This window comes from Eubalaena glacialis, chromosome 3 (genome assembly GCF_028564815.1).
Source record: "Eubalaena glacialis isolate mEubGla1 chromosome 3, mEubGla1.1.hap2.+ XY, whole genome shotgun sequence".
NCBI classification, from domain to species: Eukaryota; Metazoa; Chordata; class Mammalia; order Artiodactyla; family Balaenidae; genus Eubalaena; species Eubalaena glacialis.
The window spans coordinates 76671285-76692978 of record NC_083718.1 but is presented as its reverse complement, the minus strand read 5'-3'; the positions used below and the strand labels follow the sequence as shown (position 1 = coordinate 76692978).

At 43.5% G+C, this 21694-nt stretch overlaps 1 protein-coding gene across 1 annotated transcript; it reads left to right on the top strand.

Moving 5' to 3' along the window:
- Positions 1-871: 871 nt before the first annotated feature.
- Positions 872-21082, top strand: LY9 (lymphocyte antigen 9). The gene is made up of 10 exons (XM_061185830.1): positions 872-995; positions 5891-6217; positions 10238-10513; positions 11036-11374; positions 12544-12849; positions 13907-14014; positions 15008-15061; positions 18074-18354; positions 18723-18794; positions 21014-21082. The coding sequence occupies exons 1-10, from the start codon at positions 872-874 to the stop codon at positions 21080-21082; spliced, it is 1956 nt and encodes a 651-aa protein (XP_061041813.1).
- Positions 21083-21694: the final 612 nt, after the last annotated feature.

Genomic DNA, 21694 nt, shown 5'->3' with positions numbered 1-21694 from the left:
TTCAAAGTCTTTCAGTTGCATTGACAGGAAGCCAACAAAAACTGGCTTAAGCAAAATAGGGAATTTATTGGACCATTGTATTAGTTATCCATTGCTGTGTAACAAACTGCAAAACTTAGCAGCTTAAAACAATAAACATTTATTATCTCACAGCTTCTGTGGGTCAAGAATCCAGGCACAGCTTAGCTGGGTGCCTCTGGCTCAGGGTCCCTCACTAAGCTACAGTCAAGGTGTCAGCCAGGGCTGCAGTCATCTCAAGGCCCTCCTAGGGGAGGATCCACTTCCAGTTTCCTTCCTGTGGCTCTTGGCAGGCATCAGGTTCTCATCGACCATTGGCCAGAGACATTAGTTCCATGCTGGATGCTGGCTGGAGGCCTTCCTTATCTTGGGGCCCTGCAGTTCACAACATAATACCTGGCTCCTCGCATGAGCTCAAGGAGGGATGGGGGTGGAGAAAGAGAGCCCAAGATGGAAGCCACATCCCATCCCATCTGCCACATTCTGCTTACTAGAAGCAAGTCACAAAATCTATCCCACACTCAAGAAGAGGTGATTACACTAGGGCATGAATACCAGGAGGTAGAGATCTTTAAGCTGCATCTTCAGAGCCAAGTTTAGAACCTAAGTCTCCTGAGGCTGAAGCAAGTGATAGCCGCTATTGGTTTGCAAAATCCCATGAAGATTAGTAATCGACTTGGGACCTCTACCCCAGCCTGAGCATGTGGGAGGAGTTGGTGGTGCTGGGTATAAACAACCCTCCCTGGGACACACAAACACACACACACACACACACACACACACACACACATGCAATTGCGGAAGCTGTGGTAAGTGTTTCCTCCTTCAGCATGTTATCTGAAAGTAGATCATCATGGCGAGCCCAAGGAGACAAACAGATGGCTGGGCTCTACAACCTTTCTTCAATAAGCCACCAAAGAGTCAGCCACACATATCCTCTCCCTTTCTATGGACCACTCTCCTCTTCCTGCTCATGGGTAAGTCCACACTATGGCCACTGCTGCTTGCTACTGGTATTCCTCTGAGGCTGGTCACATTTCTGCTGGGGATTCTAATTGTTAAAAGCAGGAAAGGCTTCTCCTTTTGGTAATGATTCTGCAAGTTCCACCTTACTCTGAGCTCTGTATGTGTGTGTGTGAGTATGCATAGTTACATACCATGAATAGGTGACATTCTAGCCCCGGTCACAAACAACTCTGGGCTCAGACTCTATTCCTCTCACCTTCACATTTTCCTGCTAAGAAATATTGGGTGATGAGTTTGTTCCCTATACACTGTGGGTAAAACACACAGAGAGATACAGGGAACTTGTCCTGAGGATAAGCCACCTGTCAATTTCCTAGGGAGGGATAGAACTGCTGGAGCTTCTTTCTACATCCTGCCTTGTTTATCACATGTATGGAGGCTTCATTGGGGATCTGGAGATGGTCTGGTTGCCCTCGGCTAGGTGGCTTCTATGTGAATATCCTTTCTCCCCACCATCCTACCTCCCCCTCAAGGCCCAAGTTCTGCTAGTTTCTGAGAAACGTTTCTCAAGAGCATGGCCTGGGTCACCCCTCTCCAGTGGGCAGAGCTGACCCAGTACCCCAGGGAGGATCTCAACCACCTGGGCTTGGAGGTCATTGGATGTGGCTGTGGCAGTTACTGTCCGTCTGGAATCCTGCTTCCTTACCAGGGATTCAGGGAGGATAATGCAGGTAGCACTAAGGACCTGACAGCAGTGAGGATGGAGGTGGGCATGGGCAGTGAGGAAAACTCTAGAAAACTCTTAGATGCATATATGGGGGTAGAGGGAGCCTAGACCTCAAGGCTGAATTTTAGTTTGACCTCCTTTCACTTTTTTTTGGCTGTGTTGGGTCTTCGTTGCTGTGCGCGGGCTTCTCATTGCTGTGGCTTCTCTTGCTGCAGAGTACGGACTCTAGGGCGCATGGGTTTCAGTAGTTGTGGCACAAGGGCTTAGTTGCTCTGTGGCATGTGGGATCTTCCCAGACCAGGGATCGAACCCGTGTCCCCTGCATTGGCAGGCGGATTCTTAAGCACTGTGCCACCAGGGAAGCCCCCTCTCTTCACTTTCTATTTCATCTTTGCTCACCATAAAAACACAGGCGGCAGCAGGGCTGTTTATATCCACACCCAACTCTCGAGGTGCTTCTTGGTTATGTTGGATAAACCTGGAATTAGCCACATCCAACGACCTCCAAGCCTCAGATGGTCAATGCAGGGAATTTCAAACAGTTCAGGGCAAAGAGACATCTCCCTCTGTCTGGCTCCACCAATTAGGGTTACCTCAAACCTCACTGTTTGGGTCTAGAAGGGAGTTTCCTTGATGCTTTTGTGTTTCCAAGGAGTTGTTTTAGGAACTTAGGAGGCAGTAGGGTGAAAAGTTTTGACCCCCCGCCCCAAGCTTTAGTACCAGGAATATTTGAAATTAAGTCCTTGCTCCATCATTTCTTACGTGTGTGAGCCTCTATTTCTTTTTTTTTTTTTAACATCTTTATTGGAGTATAATTGCTTTACAATGGTGTGTTAGTTTCTGCTTTATAACAAAGTGAATCAGTTATACATATACATATGTTCCCATAGCTCTTCCCTCTTGCATCTCCCTCCCTCCCACCCTCCCTATCCCACCCCTCTAGGTGGTCACAAAGCACAGAGCTGATCTCCCTGTGCTATGCGGTTGCTTCCCGCTAGCTATCTATTTTACGTTTGGTAGTGTATATATGTTCATGCCACTCTCTCACTTTGTCACATCTTACCCTTCCCCCTCCCCATATCCTCAAGTCCATTCTCTAGCAGGTCCGTGTCTTTATTCCCGTCTTGCCACTAGGTTCTTCATGACCTTTTTTTTTTTTCCCTTAGATTCCATATATATGTGTTAGCATACTGTATTTGTTTTTCTCTTTCTGACTTACTTCACTCCGTATGACAGACTCTAACTCCATCCACCTCACTACAAATAACTCCATTTCGTTTCTTTTTATGGCTGAGTAATATTCCATTGTATATATGTGCCACATCTTCTTTATCCATTCATCCGAAAATGGACACTTAGGTTGCTTCCATGTCCTGGCTATTGTAAATAGAGCTGCAATGAACATTTTGGTACATGACTCTTTTTGAATTATGGTTTTCTCAGGGTATATGCCCAGTATTGGGATTGCTGGGTCGTATGGTAGTTCTATTTTTAGTTTTTTAAGGAACCTCCATACTGTTCTCCATAGTGGCTGTATCAATTTACATTTCCACCAACAGTGCAAGAGTGTTCCCTTTTCTCCACACCCTCTCCAGCATTTATTGTTTCTAGATTTTTTGATGATGGCCATTCTGACCAGTGTGAGATGATATCTCATTGTAGTTTTGATTTGCATTTCTCTAATGATTAATGATGTTGAGCATGCTTTCATGTGTTTGTTGGCAATCTGTATATCTTCTTTGGAGAAATGTCTATTTAGGTCTTCTGCCCATTTTTGGATTGGGTTGCTTGTTTTTTTGTTATTGGGCTGCATGAGCTGCTTGTAAATTTTGGAGATTAATCCTTTGTCAGTTGCTTCATTTGCAAATATTTTCTCCCATTCTGAGGGTTGTCTTTTGGTCTTGTTTATGGTTTCCTTTGCTGTGCAAAAGCTTTTAAGTTTCATTAGGTCCCATTTGTTTATTTTTGTTTTTATTTCCATTTCTCTAGGAGCTGGGTCAAAAAGGATCTTGCTGTGATTTATGTCATACAGTGTTCTGCCTATGTTTTCCTCTAAGAGTTTGATAGTGTCTGGCCTTACATTTATGTCTTTAATCCATTTTGAGTTTATTTTTGTGTATGGTGTTAAGGAGTGTTCTAATTTCATACTCTATTTCTTAAGTGTAGAATACAAATAATAAGATGTATTATGCAAGACTGTTTTATAGATAGAGATGGTATGTGTACCGTGCTTGGCACGTAGTTGGTGGAAGCTATGTTTGTTATTATGATAATCACTGTTAAGTACATTATTCTCAGACACTATTAAAGGGTGGGCAAGTCAAATTCAGTTATCACAATCTTTGAACCCCCCTTTAATTATTTGTCAAATGATGTAGTTCAAAAATAAGATGGCTGATACCTGGGACTCCTGTCACTCTGCAGGGAGCTATGTAGCACTCTGCTACAATATGATCAGGACCACATCCTGCTCCTCTCACTGACAGTATGAGAGGCTTTGTTTATCGTTGATGTGAGGAAAGATGATGTCAAAACATGTTCATATGAACCCAGCCAAGACCCAGCACCTCTGGGCTTCCAGGATGGGGTGGTGAGTGCTTTTGGCCTCTATACTCCGCGGCATCATGTACATAGAATCTGGGCTCTGCAACTGACCAAACCTGTGATCTCAGGCAAGTGGCTTGAACTCTCTAAATTTCAGTTCCTTATCAGAAGAACAGGGCTACTTATCAGATAATTTTGAGGATTAAATGAAGTGATTTCTACAAAGTGCCTAATACACACATAGCAATCATAAGCAGTGTCTTCTGGATGAGAAGAGTTCTCTTTTAGGCAACCTCAAACCAACATCACATCAGCTAAGCTTCTGTCTTCTGAATCTGCCCCCAGAGTCTACCTGAACTGACCCTTTCATGTCCAGGGTTCCTAGTCCTGTGTCCTCCCTAGCTACCACGCCACAAGGTCCAAGTACTCTGCTGATGGGGGTCTGGGCAGAGACCCCCTTGGCCTGCACCAATCTCTTCTCTGTGTTTACGGAAGCTGTAACCTTTAGGCTTTCTGAACACACTTCAACCTTTTCCCATCCCTCCAGGCTGTACTTTGGACACTCCTCTCTCTCTAACATTTTCTACATATTTTTCCACCCAGAATTCCTGGTGTAGTCTGGGTCCTGAACCCATCTGAGTTGGTCTAGGGTTTACAGAGCACTCTCTAGAGCCTCAGAAGCCCTGGAATCTGGGAATCCAGGCTGGGGTCACCCAGCGGATACTCACAGGACCTCTACAAGGAAATAAGCTGCCGTGGCCAAATGTCAGGTCTCTGGAACCCTTGGTAACAATGGTTATCAGAGATCTGAGTCTTTCCTGAGATGAGGAAATCAGGGGCTGAATCAATGCTACCTATCTATTCCCAACCCCAAACCTTGTTCCCAAGCACAGACCAGATTTCCCTGGCCAAGCCTAAGTCAGGCTGAGATCCGTGGACAATGAGGGAAAGGTAAGGTGATAATAGAGGTGAGAGATGCTCCTTTTATTCCCAATATTTTATTATGAAAATTCTCAAACGTACAGAAAACTTGAAAGAATTTTGCAGTGAACACTCAGATACCTCCCAGCTCAGTTCTATCACTGGTGTTTTACTTTACTTGCTTTATCACACACCTATTCTTCTATCCACCCTTTTAGCCATCCATCAATCCATCTTGTTTTTTTAAAGATGCTCCATTTTTTACTTCATTAGTTCTTTATGATTTACAGCAACCTGATTTTATTTCATCTCTACCACATTCTTGGAGGAAGATGGTACAGGTGTGAACATTTCTGTCTTACAGATGAGTAGACTGATTCTCAGAGAAATTCAGAAATTCATCGAAAGTCACAATGCTAATTTCCCTGTAGGAATAGGAACCTATAAAGTCTGTTTTACTGATTATTGTAGCTACATTCCTGGGAGAGAATGTTTGGGAAGTGAATGAATGGATGAATGAGGTCCATTTGCTAAGCAATGGACCTAGAGGGAGCACAGCCAAAATATCATTTCATTTCTCAACATCTGGCATTTATTACCAATATGTGTTTATTGAATGAATGAATGCATGCATGCATGAATAAACGAACAAACAAATGAACACTGGCTTGAGGACTCCAGCTCCTCCTCCAAGTCCCTCTTTTGTCTCTGCAGGGCTAGGAGCCTCTGAAAAGGACTCAGCCCCAACAGTGGTGAAAGGGATTCTAGGGGGTTCGGTGATTCTCTCCCTGAACATTTCAGTAGACACAGAAATTGAGCACATCGCCTGGAGTGGTCCCCAAGAAGCTTTGGCTTTAGCAGATGCAAGAGGAAAGATTATCTTTATAGACAAAAGCTACCAGGGGCGAATAAACATCACCCAGAACAACTCCTTGTCTATCAACAAGCTGACTCTGAAAGATGCAGGATCCTACAAAGCCCAGATAAACCAAAAGAATTCTGAAGTCACCACAAGTGAGAAATTCACCCTGTCTATCTATGGTGAGTTCCAGAGAGCGTCTGTGGGTTTTGACCTTTTATTTTTAAAAGCAGGCTTTTTTCCTCTCCAGGAATTAATCTCTCTAGGACAAAGAGAATTATCACATTGGTCATTTTCACCCAATTCCATAAATACAGATGTCAAGAGTGAAGAACAGCCAAAATGTGTTTAAGAGCTATTTGGATTCTCTTTTCTGACATTTGGATTCTCACTCTCTATTAATATCCTTTATCCATCGGTATTAGCTTGCTAGAGCTGCCATAACAAAATATCACAGACTGGGTGGTTTAAACAACAAAAATTTATTTTCTCACAATTCTAGAGGGTAGAAACCCAAGGTCAAGGTGTCAGCAAGTTTGATTTCTTCTGAGACTCACACCTTGGCTTGCAGATGGCCACCTTCTTGATGTGTCCTCACATGGTCGTCCCTCTATCTGTGTTGACTGTGTCTTAGTCTCCTCTTTTTACAAGGACACTAGTCATGCTGGATTAAGGCCCACATTACAACCCCATTTTAACTTAATTATCTCTTTAAAATCTCTATCTCCAGATACAGTCACATTCTGAGGTAATAGGGATTATGAATTCAACATATGAATTTTGATTCAGCCCATAACACTCTGCCCTCTGGCCCCCCAGAACTCATGTCTTTCTCACAAAATACATTCACCCCATCTCAACTGCCCCCAAAGTCTTAACCCATTCCAACATCAAGTCCAAAATCTTATCCAGATATCATCTAAATCATGTCTAAGTGAGACTTGAGGTATAAGTCATCCTAGGCAAAATTCCTCTCCAGTTGTGAACCTTTGAAAGCAGTTACCTGCTTTCATGATGGGACAGGCACAACATAGACATTTGCATTCCAAAAGGGAGAAATCTGAAAGAAGAAATGCGTCACAGGTCCCAAACAAGTCTAAAACCTATTAGGGCAAATTCTATTAGATTTTTTTAAATTTTTATTGGGGTAGTTATCTATTTTATATACAGTAGTGTGTATATGTCAATCCAATTTATCCCCCCCTTACCACCTGGTAACCGTAAGTTTATTTTCTACATCTGTAACTCTATTTCTATTTTGTAGATAAGTTCATTTGTACCCTTTTTTTAGATTCCACATATGAGTGATGTCATATGATATTTGTCTTTCTCTGTCTGACTTACTTCACTCAGTATGACAATCTCTAGGTCCATCCATGTTGCTGTAAATGGCATTATTTCATTCTTTTTTATGGCAGAGTAATATTCCATTGTATATATATGTACCACATCTTTTTTTTTTTGATGATGTATTTTCTTTTTTTTTAATAAATTTTATTTATTTATATACTTATTTTTGGCTGCATTGGGTTTTTTGTTGCTGCGTGCAGGCTTTCTCTAGTTGCAGCGAGCAGAGGCCACTCTTTGTTGCAGTGCATGGGCTTCTCATTGCAGTGGCCTCTCTTTTTGTGGAGCATGGGCTCTAGGTGCACGGGCTTCAGTAGCTGTGGCACACGGGCTCAGTAGTTGTGGCGCATGGGCTTAGTTGCTCTGCGGCATGTGGGATCTTCCCGGACCAGGGCTCGAACCCGTGTCCCCTGCATTGGCAGGCGGAATCTTAACAATTGCGCCACTAGGGAAGTCTCCACATCTTCTTAGGTACGAGAATAATCCCCTTTGGCTCTATGATTTATCCTTCTGGTCCAGTGGGGTGACAGCCACACCCCTTGGCCCTGGGCCCTGGCCAGCAGCCCTGCCCCCTGGAACCAAGGAGGAAACCACCTCACCAATGGCCCCTGGGCCTATGCCCTTTAGGCCTGTGGCACCAGTGGCAGACCTGTCAACCTCTGAACTGCCCTTGGGGTCATTCTTCCCTTTTCTTGAAGGATAAAGCATGGTCTCAGCTGGACATCTCTATTGGCTTATCCTGTAAAATCCCCCAAATCTGACAGCCTTCCTTCATTTTGTCCCATCTGTGTCCCTTCAGTCCAAGGTGGCAGAATTTCTGCTGAAATGGTTGACTGGATCCTTGAATTACACCACTGTCTATCCATACTCTCAGTGTTTTCTCCAGACACAAATTCTCATTTTTTGCTCTATATATAGGCTGAGAATTTTCCAAATCTTTAAATTCTGGTTTCTTCTTGCTTAACCATTCCTTCCTCAATTTATCTTTCTTCTCTCACATTTTACTACAAGCAAAAGGAGAAAACAGGCAGTGCCCTCAACACTTTGCTTGGAGATCTCCTTAACTAAATACCCAGTTCATCACTTAAATGTTCTACTTTCTACAAAACACTAGAACATAATTTGTCTTAGTTCTTTGCCATTTTATAAGTATCACCTTTCCTCCAATAACAGGCTCTTCATTTTCAACTATTACCTTACCAGCCACACATTTAATGTTTATCTTTCTACCAATGTTATATTGACAATAATATGTCTATCTCTGAGATAATAGAAGTTTTCTCTACAGCTCTCTTCTTTTCTTTCTGAGCTCTTACCAGAATCACCTTTAACATCCATATTTCTATGAACTGTCTCTTGAAGACAATCTAGGCTTTTTCTAACATGCACCTTAAAACCCTTCCAGCCTCTATCCGTTAACCAGTTCCAAAGCCACTTCAATATTTTTGGGTATTCATTATAGCAGCACCCCAGTTCTGGTGCCAAAATCTGTGTTGGTTTGCTAGGGTTGCGATAACAAAATAGCACAGACTGAGTAACTTAAACAACAGAGATTTACTTTCTCACAAATCTGGGGCAGGTCACGTGGTCATCAGGTTTTGTTTCTTCTGAGACCTCTTTCCCTGGCTTGCGTACAGCCACCTTCTTTCCCTATGTCCTCAGATGGTTGTCTCTCTGTCTGTGTTGTCTCTGTCCTAATCTCCTCTTCTTATAAGGACACCAGACATGTTGGATTAGGGACCATCCTAATGACCCTATTTTAAAATAATTACCTCCGTTTCCAAATACAGTCTTATATCCAAATACAATCACACTCTGAGGTACTTGGGGTTAGGATTTCAACATATGAACTTTGTGGGGACAGAATTTAGCCTATAACACCGTGTTTCTATTGGATTGTTTGACCTTTCTGAATGATTCTTAGGGTGCTCTGGATATATTAAGGAAATGGAATTCTATGCAGTTAACAGAAATAGAATGAATCAACTTAATATGTACTAACATACAACAATTTCCAAGATATATTATTAAAATTTTTAAAAGCTTCAGGACAATATGTACAGCATGCTATTATATATATGTGTCTACAAGTAGAATATCTCTGTAAAGATCAACAAGAATCTCAAAACAGTAATTGCCTCCAAGAACAATAATTCCTGGGAAGAGGAACTAGGTGGCTGGGGCAAGAAAGCTTGTTTTTTTGTGTGTGCATGTGTACCTTTTTGTATCTTTGCAATTTCAATTTTATGTATGTATTGCCTAGTCAAAAAAGAAAAAGAAAATGAACTTACACACACACACACACACACACACACACACACACACACAGGCTATGAACAGAGGAGATGGAACAAAAGGAAAGGAGAGGACCAGGAAGAAAGTCTGGAAGCACAGTGGGTCCCAAATCTAGACCAAAAGGCAAGGGCAACTCAAATTATAGAGGCAGAGCTTCCAAATCCCCAGTGTTTGGGGCTGACTCATTCATCCATTTATTTACCAAACATTCATGAGTGTCTTTCATGGACCAGGCAGATGTTAGATGTTCAGACACAGACACTGGCTCTGTCCTCAAGGAATTCACTAACTGGTGGGGGAGAGAGAGAAGTAATCAGACTATTGTCATGTTGAGTCTTGGTGATAACAGCTGTAGAGGATACTATGGAAGCACTGAGGAAAGGCAATCAACCTAGCTTTCATGGGATACAAAGAGAAAAAAAAAGACCTCCCACTGGAACAGATAATGCTGGCCTCTTCCTTCGGCCCCCAGCTCCTCTACCATCACCATCTTTTTCACTTAGCCCTTTCCTGCTGGGGAAGCATTCTGAGTAGTCTTCCTATTGCCCTTGTTCCTGCAGAACAGCTGCAGGAGCCCCGAGTCACCGTGAAGTCTGTGAACATGTCTGAGAACGCCTCCTGTAACATCACCCTGGTATGCTCCGTGAAGGGGGCAGGGGAAGATGTTCAGTACTACTGGACTTCGAGGGATCCCCATGCTTCTGAATCCTGGGTGGGGCCTAGTCTCACCATCTCTTGGTTGCCCTGTGACTCAGACCTGCCATACATCTGCAGAGCCAAGAACCCAGTCAGCCAGAGCAGCTCCCGCCCTGTCCATGCCTGGCAGTTCTGTACAGGTAACTGGCTCCACTAAGGCCCTCCAGGGGATTCCAGAAACAGTCTAAGCAGCTATAGAGTCTAAACCCCAGGATTCTGGCAGGACACAGATGAGGTAGGGAGGTAAGAGAACAGGCCCAAAAATCCCTTTTTCTCTACCCTCAGGAGCCTGAGAGAGACTGGCAGGGGACTTGGGAACTCCCAGGGCACTGTGAAACTCCAAGGGTCTATAACACAAGAGAGGAAAAGAGAGTATGGATGCAGAAATCCAGATTGCTCTTTGCTTGGGTAGGGGTGTCTCCTAGAGTGTCCTTAGAAGGGCAGAGAGGGCAGGAGAGGCCTGGGTATGCAATAGGCAGAGCCATGTGCATACCTGTGCATGACAAGTGGTCATGGGAAAGCAGCAGGGATGCCTCATCAGAGAAAGGGGGAAGGAGGCCTGGGCAGGAAGGTGTATTGGGCTATGGTCCCCTTCAGGCAGGCTGAGGGTCAAGGGATCGAGACCAGTGTCTGAAACTGCAATGTCTCACCTCTGGCTACAGATCTAGGAGCTTCCAGAGGAGGACCAATGGGGGAGACAGTGGCGGGGATCCTGGGGGAGTCCATCACCCTGTCCCTGGCGCTCCCACACAGTCAGCACATAGACAACGTTGTCTGGATGTTTAACACCTCTATTATCAGCAAAGAGTGGGGAGAAGAAGCAACAGCCAATCAACTCACTAAGTTCAAGGATCCAAATCAGAACACGGCATGGGTCTCCAGCCAGGACTACTCCCTAAAGATTGGCCAGTTGAAGATGGAGGACGCCGGCCCCTACCACGCCTATGTGTGCTCAAACGCCAGAGTTGCCAGCACAAAACATATCAACCTGAGCATCTACCGTGAGTTTCTGAGTAGAGCGCCCATCATTAGATTCATTCCCTGAAAGGTTTCTCCTCTTTGCTGCCTATCCCACCTCCCTCCTCCTACAAAATGCCTCAGACCCACAGGACAGCTACTCAGTTCACACCAGTCAGTTCACAGGAGGACAATACAATCAGCAGCTGGGCAAATTCCCCTGGCCCAGGCCCCCTTCTTCTAGGCTTCCAGTTAAGCCTCAGTCAACCAACTTCTGGTACTTGCCCTGTCCTCCTGCATTGATTATTGGATGGGACAAGGAACTCTCCAACCTGTATTTTTATAGAACATTATCATTTTGCATAAAGACAGAGCTGGCTGGGTAAAATCATAGAAGACTGAGGAGAAAGCCTTTATTGTCCTGTGACCTCCAAGAGCTTGGAAGGCTACTTGGCTTCCTTGAGTGTGAGGGAAAGAACTCAGAGTCTTCCTCCTCAGCCCTGTGCTTCACAGGAGCTTAGTTGGACTGTTTGGATAATTTATATTTGCCAGCTCCTTCACCTGTACCATTCAGACATGGTCAACCTATCCCCTGCCTGGGCATGTTGGTGTCTCATTACATGAGAAAAGTGTCACTGTCCATGGTCCTGTTAAAATATGCAAGTCCGCTAGTTCACATCTATTGCCTACTGTGACTCAAATATCAAAGAACCAGGAAGAAGATCAAGTAAAAAGAATAAGAAATTGGGAACAAAGAGTGCCAGTCTTACGTTGCTTTTAAAATTGTTAACATTTATTAAGTGCTTACTCTGTGACAGTGCTGTGCTCACCTCTCCATATTTCTTATCTCATGTAAGTAAACAAATTAGATGATGGGACCTCAAAATGTAAGCCTTGAAGGGCCTCAGGGCACTTGGAAGTGTTGTGCTTATTTGTGTTGATTGGTTTGCTTGTTCTTCACAGTATACTGTATAGAATGATGGGGTATCTTTTTTCACTTTTCATTAACTCCTCTATTTCCAAGGACCAAAGATGAGTAAAGTGATGAGTCCGAGATTTTAGAGCTATCAAAGGAAAGTCCAGGTGCACGCCTGGAGGCACCTTCCCAGCCCTAAGGCCATGTCAACCCACAACTTCATGAATATATTTTGAATGGTAACTGCCCAGGGTGCAGGCCTGACTCCACATCTGCTCTGCCTTTCTCCTCACATAGGGAGGCTGAAGAAGCCAAAAGTCACCGGGAGCCTCGGGCTCACAGAGGACGGCGTCTGCAGGGTCAGCCTGACATGCTCAGTGGAGGACAGTGGACACAACGTGACATACAGATGGAGCCCCCTACAGAAAGGAGCTGTCGTGTCCCAAGGGGGAGCTCACCTCAGCGTCTCCTGGAGAAGTGGAGAAAAACACCCCAGCTTCACGTGCAGAGCCAGCAATCCTGTCAGCAACAGCTCCCAGCAGTTTCTTTCTAAGGACCTCTGTCCAGGTTGCTCTCCTGTTCAGCCAGACCTCAGAGCCTTGAGTCCGTGGACCCAAGAGTTTTCATCCTGAGTGGTTCTTTATAAAGTGCAGTGAGGGAGTGTGAGTGAGAGTCTTTAGAGCAGCACATTCCAATAGAAATATAATGGAAGCCACATACGTAATTTAAATTTTTAATAGTCATATTAGAAAAAGCAAAAAGAAACAGGTAAAATTAATTTTAATCATATATTTTATTTAACCCAATATATCCAAAATATCATCAATTCAACATGTAGTCAATACAAAGAATTATTCACGACATAATTTGCATTTCAGTTTGTACTAAGTCTTTGAAATCCAGTATGTACTTTACACTTACAGCACATCTTAATTCAGATGCTAAATTCTCATGGACAGTAGTTGATCTGTATTCAGATTTCATAAAATTTGCAGTTGAAAAAATATATTTATATCCGAGTTGTTCCAAATATACTTATCAGTTTTTCAATAAGGAATAGAGTAGCTGATTTTTAATTTAAATTTTAATTAATTAAAATTAAATAGACAATTTAATTCCTTAGTCATACTAACCAAGGTCACACAGCAGAAGCAGGATTGAGGCTCTGAGTTCTGTGCTCTGCTCTTCCCTAGAGAGAAGTAGAAAGAAAGGAAGGTCTACCCAGGATGTGAAAATGCTGGGTCAGGCTGTGTCTGGCAAATGGTTTTAGAGCTCCGATCAATAGTAATCTGGATTCACTGTCTAGAACTCTCCTTATGCCATTTATAGAGAGGGGCAGTGTAGTGTGATGGATAAGGGTGTTTTAGGATCTGACAGCCTGCATTCAAATCCCAGCTCAGGTACTTAAAACTCTGTGACACTGGGCAAGCAATAAACCTCTCTACCCAGAGACGGTGTCTGCCTTACTGCTATAATTTCTTGCCTAGAATATGACTGCTCAATAAATAGCTGTAGAATGAATGAATGAATGAAAAGGAATATTTCCTGCAATAGTATGGGATTTTAAGAGGCAGGTAGGATGGCCTTTATGTTTTGTCCATTGCTTGCCCCAACTCCCTTGTTGTTATTTTTACTGATATCACTCAGTTCCTCTTCACAGGACCTGAGAGAAGGACAGCACTTTTGTTTGGGCTCTCCCTGATGGTTCTTTTCACCCTTCTGTGCTTTGGGATCTCTGGCTGGTGCTTTTGGAAGAAAAAAGGACGATGTGAGTTTCTGAGATCAATGACATCTGCCAGCATTAGGCCATTTCCCTAAGACCTCTGGAGACTTCTTTGTCCTCTCGTAGTTCCCTCCTAGCCCTTCTCTCCCAAGACCTCATTTCTTCTCAGAATGATAGGGGAGGAGTGTCAGTTGGGACTCTTTAGTTGCAAATAATTGAAACCCAACTCAAACTAGCTTAGACAAGAAAGGGTGGGGAGAAGTGCAAGGGGAGTGGCTTATTATTTGGAGACTCACATAATCAGTCTATGGGCAAGGAAGAGAAGAGCTGACCTAGAGACAAATGTCACCAGAGACTCAAAAGCCACCAGAGCTCTCCATCTCTCATCCCTATTTTTCCCTATAAGCCAGCTTAACTCTCTTAATACAGCCGGCTGAAGGGCAGGGGTGGGGGTGGAATGTACCAAAACACAGCAACTGGTAGCTCCAGACTCACACATACTAGTAGTTCTGACACCAGAAAGGGGAAAAAGATGTTTCCCCTCCAACTCCAATTTGAAGAACCTCAGAAATCTCTCTGATTGGCTCAGCTTTAGGTCATGTGACTATTGCTTGGACTAATCACTGTGGGCAATGGAATGAGTGTTTGTGATTGGTAGCTCCTTCTGGAATGTCAGTATTGAAGTGGGAATGGAGTAGTTCCCAGAAAGAACAGATTGGTTAGAATATATAGGGTCCCTGGAAGAATTACTGTGAGCTAGCAAACCAACCTGATTAGTGGCTACCACAGAGGGGTTAGAGCTCTCCCTTCCAGACAGATGGCAGGAAGCTCCAGAGAATTCTCCTCAGCTGAAGATGACCCTAGACTCTGGCCATCCTTTCCCATGGGCTTGTACTTACATCAGGGTCCACTCTCCTCCCTAAAGCCTTTTCCCTATGTTCTCAGAAATCTCTCTCCCTCTCCTTTGACTCTCACAGAATCAGAGACTCTCTCCCCTCACAGCACTAATGATAACCCTTCTCTAACTTGATTTCTCAGGTTCAGCCCCAGCCTTCAGTTCCAGTCAAGTTGAGGCTCCAGCTGACACACCAGGTAATATATCACCAATGACACAGGCTGTGGGGTTCCCAGGCCAGATGGAAACTCCAGAGTGTGGCTACTCAATGTGTGACCAGCAACGTGGGTACACCCAAGGGCTTGTTAGAAACGCAACTCTTGGGTACCACCCCAGAATACTGAACACGAACCTGCATTTTAAAAAGATCTGTAGGTGAATCATATGCCTGTTAAAGTCTGAGAAGCAACGTGTTAAAGGAAAGTGGTTTGGAGAACAAAAGCCACAACCAGGCTGAACTCCTGAAAGATGGTAACCAGAGCTAGGAGAACTAGTACTTCCTCCGGGGTCTCTAGGATTCCTCAGGCATTGACTGCCATCACTGGAATGTGCCCCATGATGAGGATGAATTTACTGTCTCCACTCCAAGAATGGAGAAACAAAGACCAGATGAAACAGTAAATCTGTGACAGAAGCAAAATTAAAACTTAGTTGAAATTAAAACTCATAAGACTGTTTAGATACCTATTACCCATAAGTATTACTGAGGCAGTGGCTTTCCAATTTTTGAAAAAGCTAAGGAATGCTTTCTTCAAACAAAATATTATGCAACACCCCCAAATCACAATGCACGTAAAAGTGGAGCTGTTCTGATGAGTGTTGGGGTGGAGAGCTGAGATGCCTGCACCTTATTCTCCCAGTCCCAAATCTCAGTGTCCTAAATTACCACCTTGAACTCTGAAGCTCTGGAGTTCTAAGGAATCCCCAAACTCTGGCCACTCAGTCAAACCCTGTTTTAAAAACCCTATGTCACCTCTCATGGAGGGGATGCCCCAAGGAGATGGAATAGGAGGAGGGAATGTGTGGGGGAGCCAGGGGCTCAGAAATCCAACGTTGCAGCCTTTTCTGATGGGAAAGTGTAACCAAGAAAAAGGGGGCATGAAATGGAAATGAGGCTAGACTTTGGAGATTCCCACCAGCTTCCTCCTTAGAGCTGGCAGAACAGACCCTGGTCTCCCCTAGCCTGAACCCTCCTTCCTTGGCACCCTGGGCACAGGAGGAGGAATAAAAAAGTTTTGGGGACACCACTGTCATCCCTGTCCCTCCTCCCTCCCCCGGCACCTCTCCTCAGTGCCCAAGGTCTGCTTCTTTTATTTCTCCACTATCTCTCCAGAGTTTCCTCTTTGGAGACTCTGCCATTGCCTGAGTTCATGCTGTCATCAATTTTTTGTTTTATTAAACAGGTTCTTTTTTTAATTGAAAAGTCACATAGTCACATGGTATAAATTAAAAATAATCTCCTTCTAAATCCCAATCTCCAGCTCTCCCTGAAGAGATCTCCATTGTTAAGATATATGTATGTTTAAATCCTTTCAGAGCATTTTAATGCATTTACAAGCCATGTATTCTTCCTTTGATTACACATATGGGAGCCATCTATAACATTTTTCTGAATCTGCTTTTTTAACTTAACAGTAGATCCTAGCAATATTAGCATATGTAGATTAAGACTGACTCCCACTTATTCCATTTTACAGATGTACCTTAATTTATTTAACAAGTCCGTATTAACAGACATTCCCATCCCTTGTAACTTCTTCCCTGAAATATTGTAATAGTTTCCTAACTGGCCATTCCCTCTCTAGAACTTTTTCTTTCTATCCCTTCTGCTCCCCCTTTGCAAAGCTTAATTCTGACTGCTCTAAAACCATCAATGGCTCCTCATGGCTTTGTCTGTTACTCAAAAGGCAAGATAACCTAGTGGTCATGTGTATGAGTCCTGAGGTCAGATAATCCTGTGTTTCTATCCTAGCTCTCCTCCTTTTTAGTGATCTTGGGCAATTCAGTCTCTAAGCCTTAGTTTCCTTACTTTGCAAAATGAAGGCACCAACCTCTCAGTTGCTGTGAGGACTGCGTGGGGCAGCACCCACAGTGTGCACTAGATAGGTGATAACTATGATTATCGCTACTTTTGTCTACTTTTTTCCTACACAAAGCCCATAGGGGGCAGTATTGAGTAGCAGTTAAGAACACCAGGGACCAGACTACCTGCATTCAGATCCTGGCCCTCCCACTGACTTGGGCAAATATTCAACCTTTATGTGCTCCGGTTTCCTCATCTGCGAAACATAAATAAGAATAGTTATTGTCTAGGCTTCATGGGGTTTTATGCAGGTTAAATGAATTTATTCATGAAAAACATTTAGAACAGTGACTGACACATAGTAGGCACTTAATAAATGTGAGCCATTATCATTCTACACTTAGATCAAATGGGTTGCTTGATATGCCCCAAAGGCAGTAGACATCCACCCAGTTGTTCATAGCAGGCACCCATTCTGATTGTCCTATGCCCAAACCATTGTGGTTGTTAAATATTTTAAGTATCATCCTTTCCCAAAAGAGAGGGTGCCTCAGGTTTCATACCTGCCTTTAATCATGCTGTCCTCTCCACCAAGAATACACTGTCATTCATCAAAGTCCTGCCCCAATGTCAAGGCCTACCTTAATTCTGCCACTTCACAAGTTCTTCTCTGCTTCCTAACCAGAGACCATCTCCTCTCACTTCTGTACTTTCCTCATACTTTTCCTATGACACTTGTCACAGTTGGCCTTACATTAGTTGATTTATGTATAGATCTGACCCCCAGGTAGACAGTGTACTCCTTCAAGACCAGGTCTAATTCACCTTTGTGTTTCCCCAGAGTACCTGTCATGGCAGTTAGGACGGTTTATTCAACGGGGCCAGTCCTGCTCACTGAGAGCTCCTAAGTCCATCACGTATCACACTCGATGAATGCTTATCAAATGAATGAATAAGTGAATGCTTGAAAGGAAGAAGGAAGGGGGAGTGGAATGGAGTCCTGTGAGGGAAGACAGGAAAACACCTCCTCCAGTTCTCTAGGCCTCGTCTGGGGTAGGAGTCAGAGCAGCTTGGATCCTTGCACAAAGCAAGAGAGAGAAGGGGGCTGGTACACATTTTACCAACCCTGCACAATGTGTTCCAGAGCCCACTGCTGACCACACAGTATACTCCATGCTCTCCCAAGGGTATGAGAAGGTGGACACTTTCCCTAAGACTGCCAGGCACGTCTCCGACAGCAGCTCTGACAGCAATGGAACAACTGAGCAGGATGAGGAGAGGACAGAGAGGCACCAACCTGTCAATGGAAGAGACCAGGTGTGTGATTTGGTCACTCAGGAGGATGCTGGACATGACTCGGACTCTGAGGGGCAAGCAGAGTACGATCTCGTCACTCCAGATGACACGGCACCGGCACTTGCGATTGAAGGGGAAACTGTGTATACACAGGTGTTCCTTGACTTTCAGGTGAGCTCTTTTGATCAGTACACCTTCCCTCCCCCTCCCCCTTCTAGGACCATCCAGTAACCTGGAAGACGAATCTCTCCAAACTGGGAGACAGGACCAGCGGTGCAAGGGCAGAGAATTGTGATTCTATCCATGTTTACCAACCTTGGGGTCCCTTGAAATGAAGGAACTTCGCTCCCATTCTTGGGCCGTAAATAAGGGAGGTGTTGGGAAACCAGAGGCGCTGTTTCCACTGCACTAAGGCAGTTCCCACCCTCTATGTGTAATCAGAACCTGGTGGGGTGCCCCTTTTCCTCAAGAGTTGAGGGCGAATCTCTGGAAAGCTCTCGTCTGGTGATTATGGATATCCTGGTGTTGGTCTGTTACAGAGACAGACCCCAGTTCCTCAGAAGAAAGAGAGGTCAGCCACAATCTACTGCTCTATACAGAAATCTCAGAAGGTGAGAACAATTTTCTCTGTATCCTAAGGCCCATAAAGTGAGGAAATATTGCCCAGACCATTTTAACTGAAAGCAGAGGAGCTCAAGTTCCACTCACTGTGTGCCCCCTGACACACTCCATGGTGCACAGAGATACTGAAACAAATATTCCTGATTTGTATCTGGAATATAATATATTTAATATATTATAATATAATATATAATATATTAATATATATTAAATATATATTAAATATATAATATATTAAAATATAATATAATATATTTTGGTGTGGCCAAAAGCTGAACATTTCTAATTAATTTAATGATATCTTATATTGATTAATCTTAGCACTGACCAGAATAAGAGTCTGTAAACCCAAACACTGTATGGTCCATGTATGTTTCTAAATCTATCTCTAACCCACCAAAATGGCAACTTCCCAAAACAACTGGAAATTAGCCAACAGTCTAATGCCAAAATTTTTTGGAATATGTGCTATTAACTACAGCCCTTTGGTTTCATTAGAGCGTTAAAACATCCCTTCAGCATAGAATTCCCCATTAATAATAAGTTTATATAAAGTTTTACAGTTTGCAAAACATTAGCAAACATATTCTCATCTGATCCTTAAAACAACTCTACAAGTGTGCTGTCATCCAAACTTTATAGCCAGAGAAGCTGAGATTCAGGAAATTAAATTTGCCTAAGTTCACACAGATAGTGGTTGGAATTTCAATATTAAAAACCACAAGGAGTTTTTAAATAATCCTGAAAAGTCTTAAACAATTAACCTTGATCTGAATCTGGCTGTCCACTTCCCTTTCACTTTCCTGAAAATATTGGGTCCATTCATACTTTTGCTTTCAAGTCTCCCCCAGAATTTCCTCCCTGTAATATGTTCGAACAAGATTTTTTTTTAACTCTCAAAGTTTTTCAACTATGCTACTTCTCTGTGATTGATGAATCAATCAGTAGGTATTTATTGAATACCTTTTGTTTGCCCAGAACTGGGCTGAGTGCTATGGGGATTCAAATATGTTTAAGGCACCACTTTTGACTTTGAAGACTTGTTATCTATCTTTGATGTAGGAGAGTTGGATTGATTTAGTCACCTGAAAGGGGAGAGAAAATACTCTACATGACTGCTTATTATGTGTGCAGTTTCCAAGGGTTTTTCAGACATAGGAAATGGTAGACAGCCCTGCATGGAGGTAGCCAGGAAAGGCTTCATGAAAAAAATAATTTGGATTAGGCCTTAAAAGATGGGTAGAATTTGCTCAGTAAACACTTGTGCAAATACACAGTTTGGTTCAACCATCATCTGGCTCATGTCCTGATTTCTAGAGCACGGCCTAATGCCTAGCCAGGTAGGAACTTTATCTTTGGCCTCAAGGCCAACTCTGTACTGTTCACTACGTTCACTAAAGCTGCTTGGGCCTGGCCCTTTGTGTTTGGGTCAATACTGGTCAATCTTAAAGTCATGGACAGCAGTCCCTGCTTTGAGTTTCAGAATGGTCATGTGACCCCCCCCCCACCTTGTCTGGTCAGTCCTGCATGACTCCCACACCACTCCAGGAACTCAAGACCCCTAAAACCACCCTCATCCACAATATAAGTGGAAATCAGTGCATTTCCTCAGCCAAACTCTAGAAAGAATTTATTCCTTGCCCTCAGAATTTTCAGGACCAGGAATTCTGGTTCTGGGTCTCCTAAGGCCATTATTTCCCACTTGACCAGGAAATTCTCAAACCTACTTTAGTTATTTTCTGACACTTGTCTCTGCATGATCTCTCAAAGAAGGTTTGTGCTATTTCCAAGCTATTGATGGTACCTAACCTCCTTTCTGCATCAGCTCAAGTCTCATCTTCTCTTTAGAGCCTTTCCTGAACACTCTCAGACAAGGGATCCTCAGAACCCTTGGAATATGAAGGTCTAATGGTTTGGACTATTACTTTGGGACTCAGCCTCTATCACCTGAATTATCTTTCTATAAATGTCTGTATTGTTTCTCTCGCTAGGGTAGAGACTGGGATCATTAGACTGTAGCTTCACGAGAGCAAGGCCTTTTATTGTCATTTTTGAACACCCTCAATTTGCTGCACTAAACTGTCTTATATCTCCCTTCCAAAGAGCCTAGCGCATGGCCCTCACCATTAGGAGATTCTCCGTAAATGCTTGTCATCAGCTTGGATAATTGCTTTATTAACCATTTTATTGTGTGACTTTTGGCTCACAGGTGGTGCCAGCACCGCAACAGAATGATCTTGAGTCTCCTGAAATATCTACCTATGAAAATGTCCCCTGAAAAGCAGCTGCCTCCCTCCATGAGGTTGGAGTGCTGGACCTAATAGGGCCTGGGGCTCCTGCAGGCAGAAGCACTTCAGAATTTCCTTCAGTGTCTCAGCGATGCCTGGATTTGTGCCTCCCCCTTCCTCTCACCCCCATGACTTCCCAAACCCATTAACAGATCAGACAACTTCTGGGCTCCATTTGTCTCCTTGCATGCCCATACCGTTTCTGCCTCTCAACTCAGATGCACACCTCAAAACTCCGCCAAGGCTTGTCATGTTGTTGAAGGGGACCTGGACCTTCACATGTTCCTCTAAACAGCTGCTAAGATAAATCCAACAGATATTCTCACTTACAGACACAAAGATCTAGGTGAAATCATGACCACAGTAGTATTTTTTTAAATAAAAGGCTACAAATAACCTAAGTGTCCATTTAGTAGGAATCTGGTTAAGCACATGAAAGTATACCCATGCAATGGCAAAACTTGCCACTTCTGTAAAGAAAGCAAAGTAAAGACTAATATGTGCTAATATAGAATGAGCTCTCAGATACATTGTTAATGGAAAAAACAAAGTCTTGGACAGTGTGTATCATATGCTACCAGTTGGATAAAAAAATAACTGTA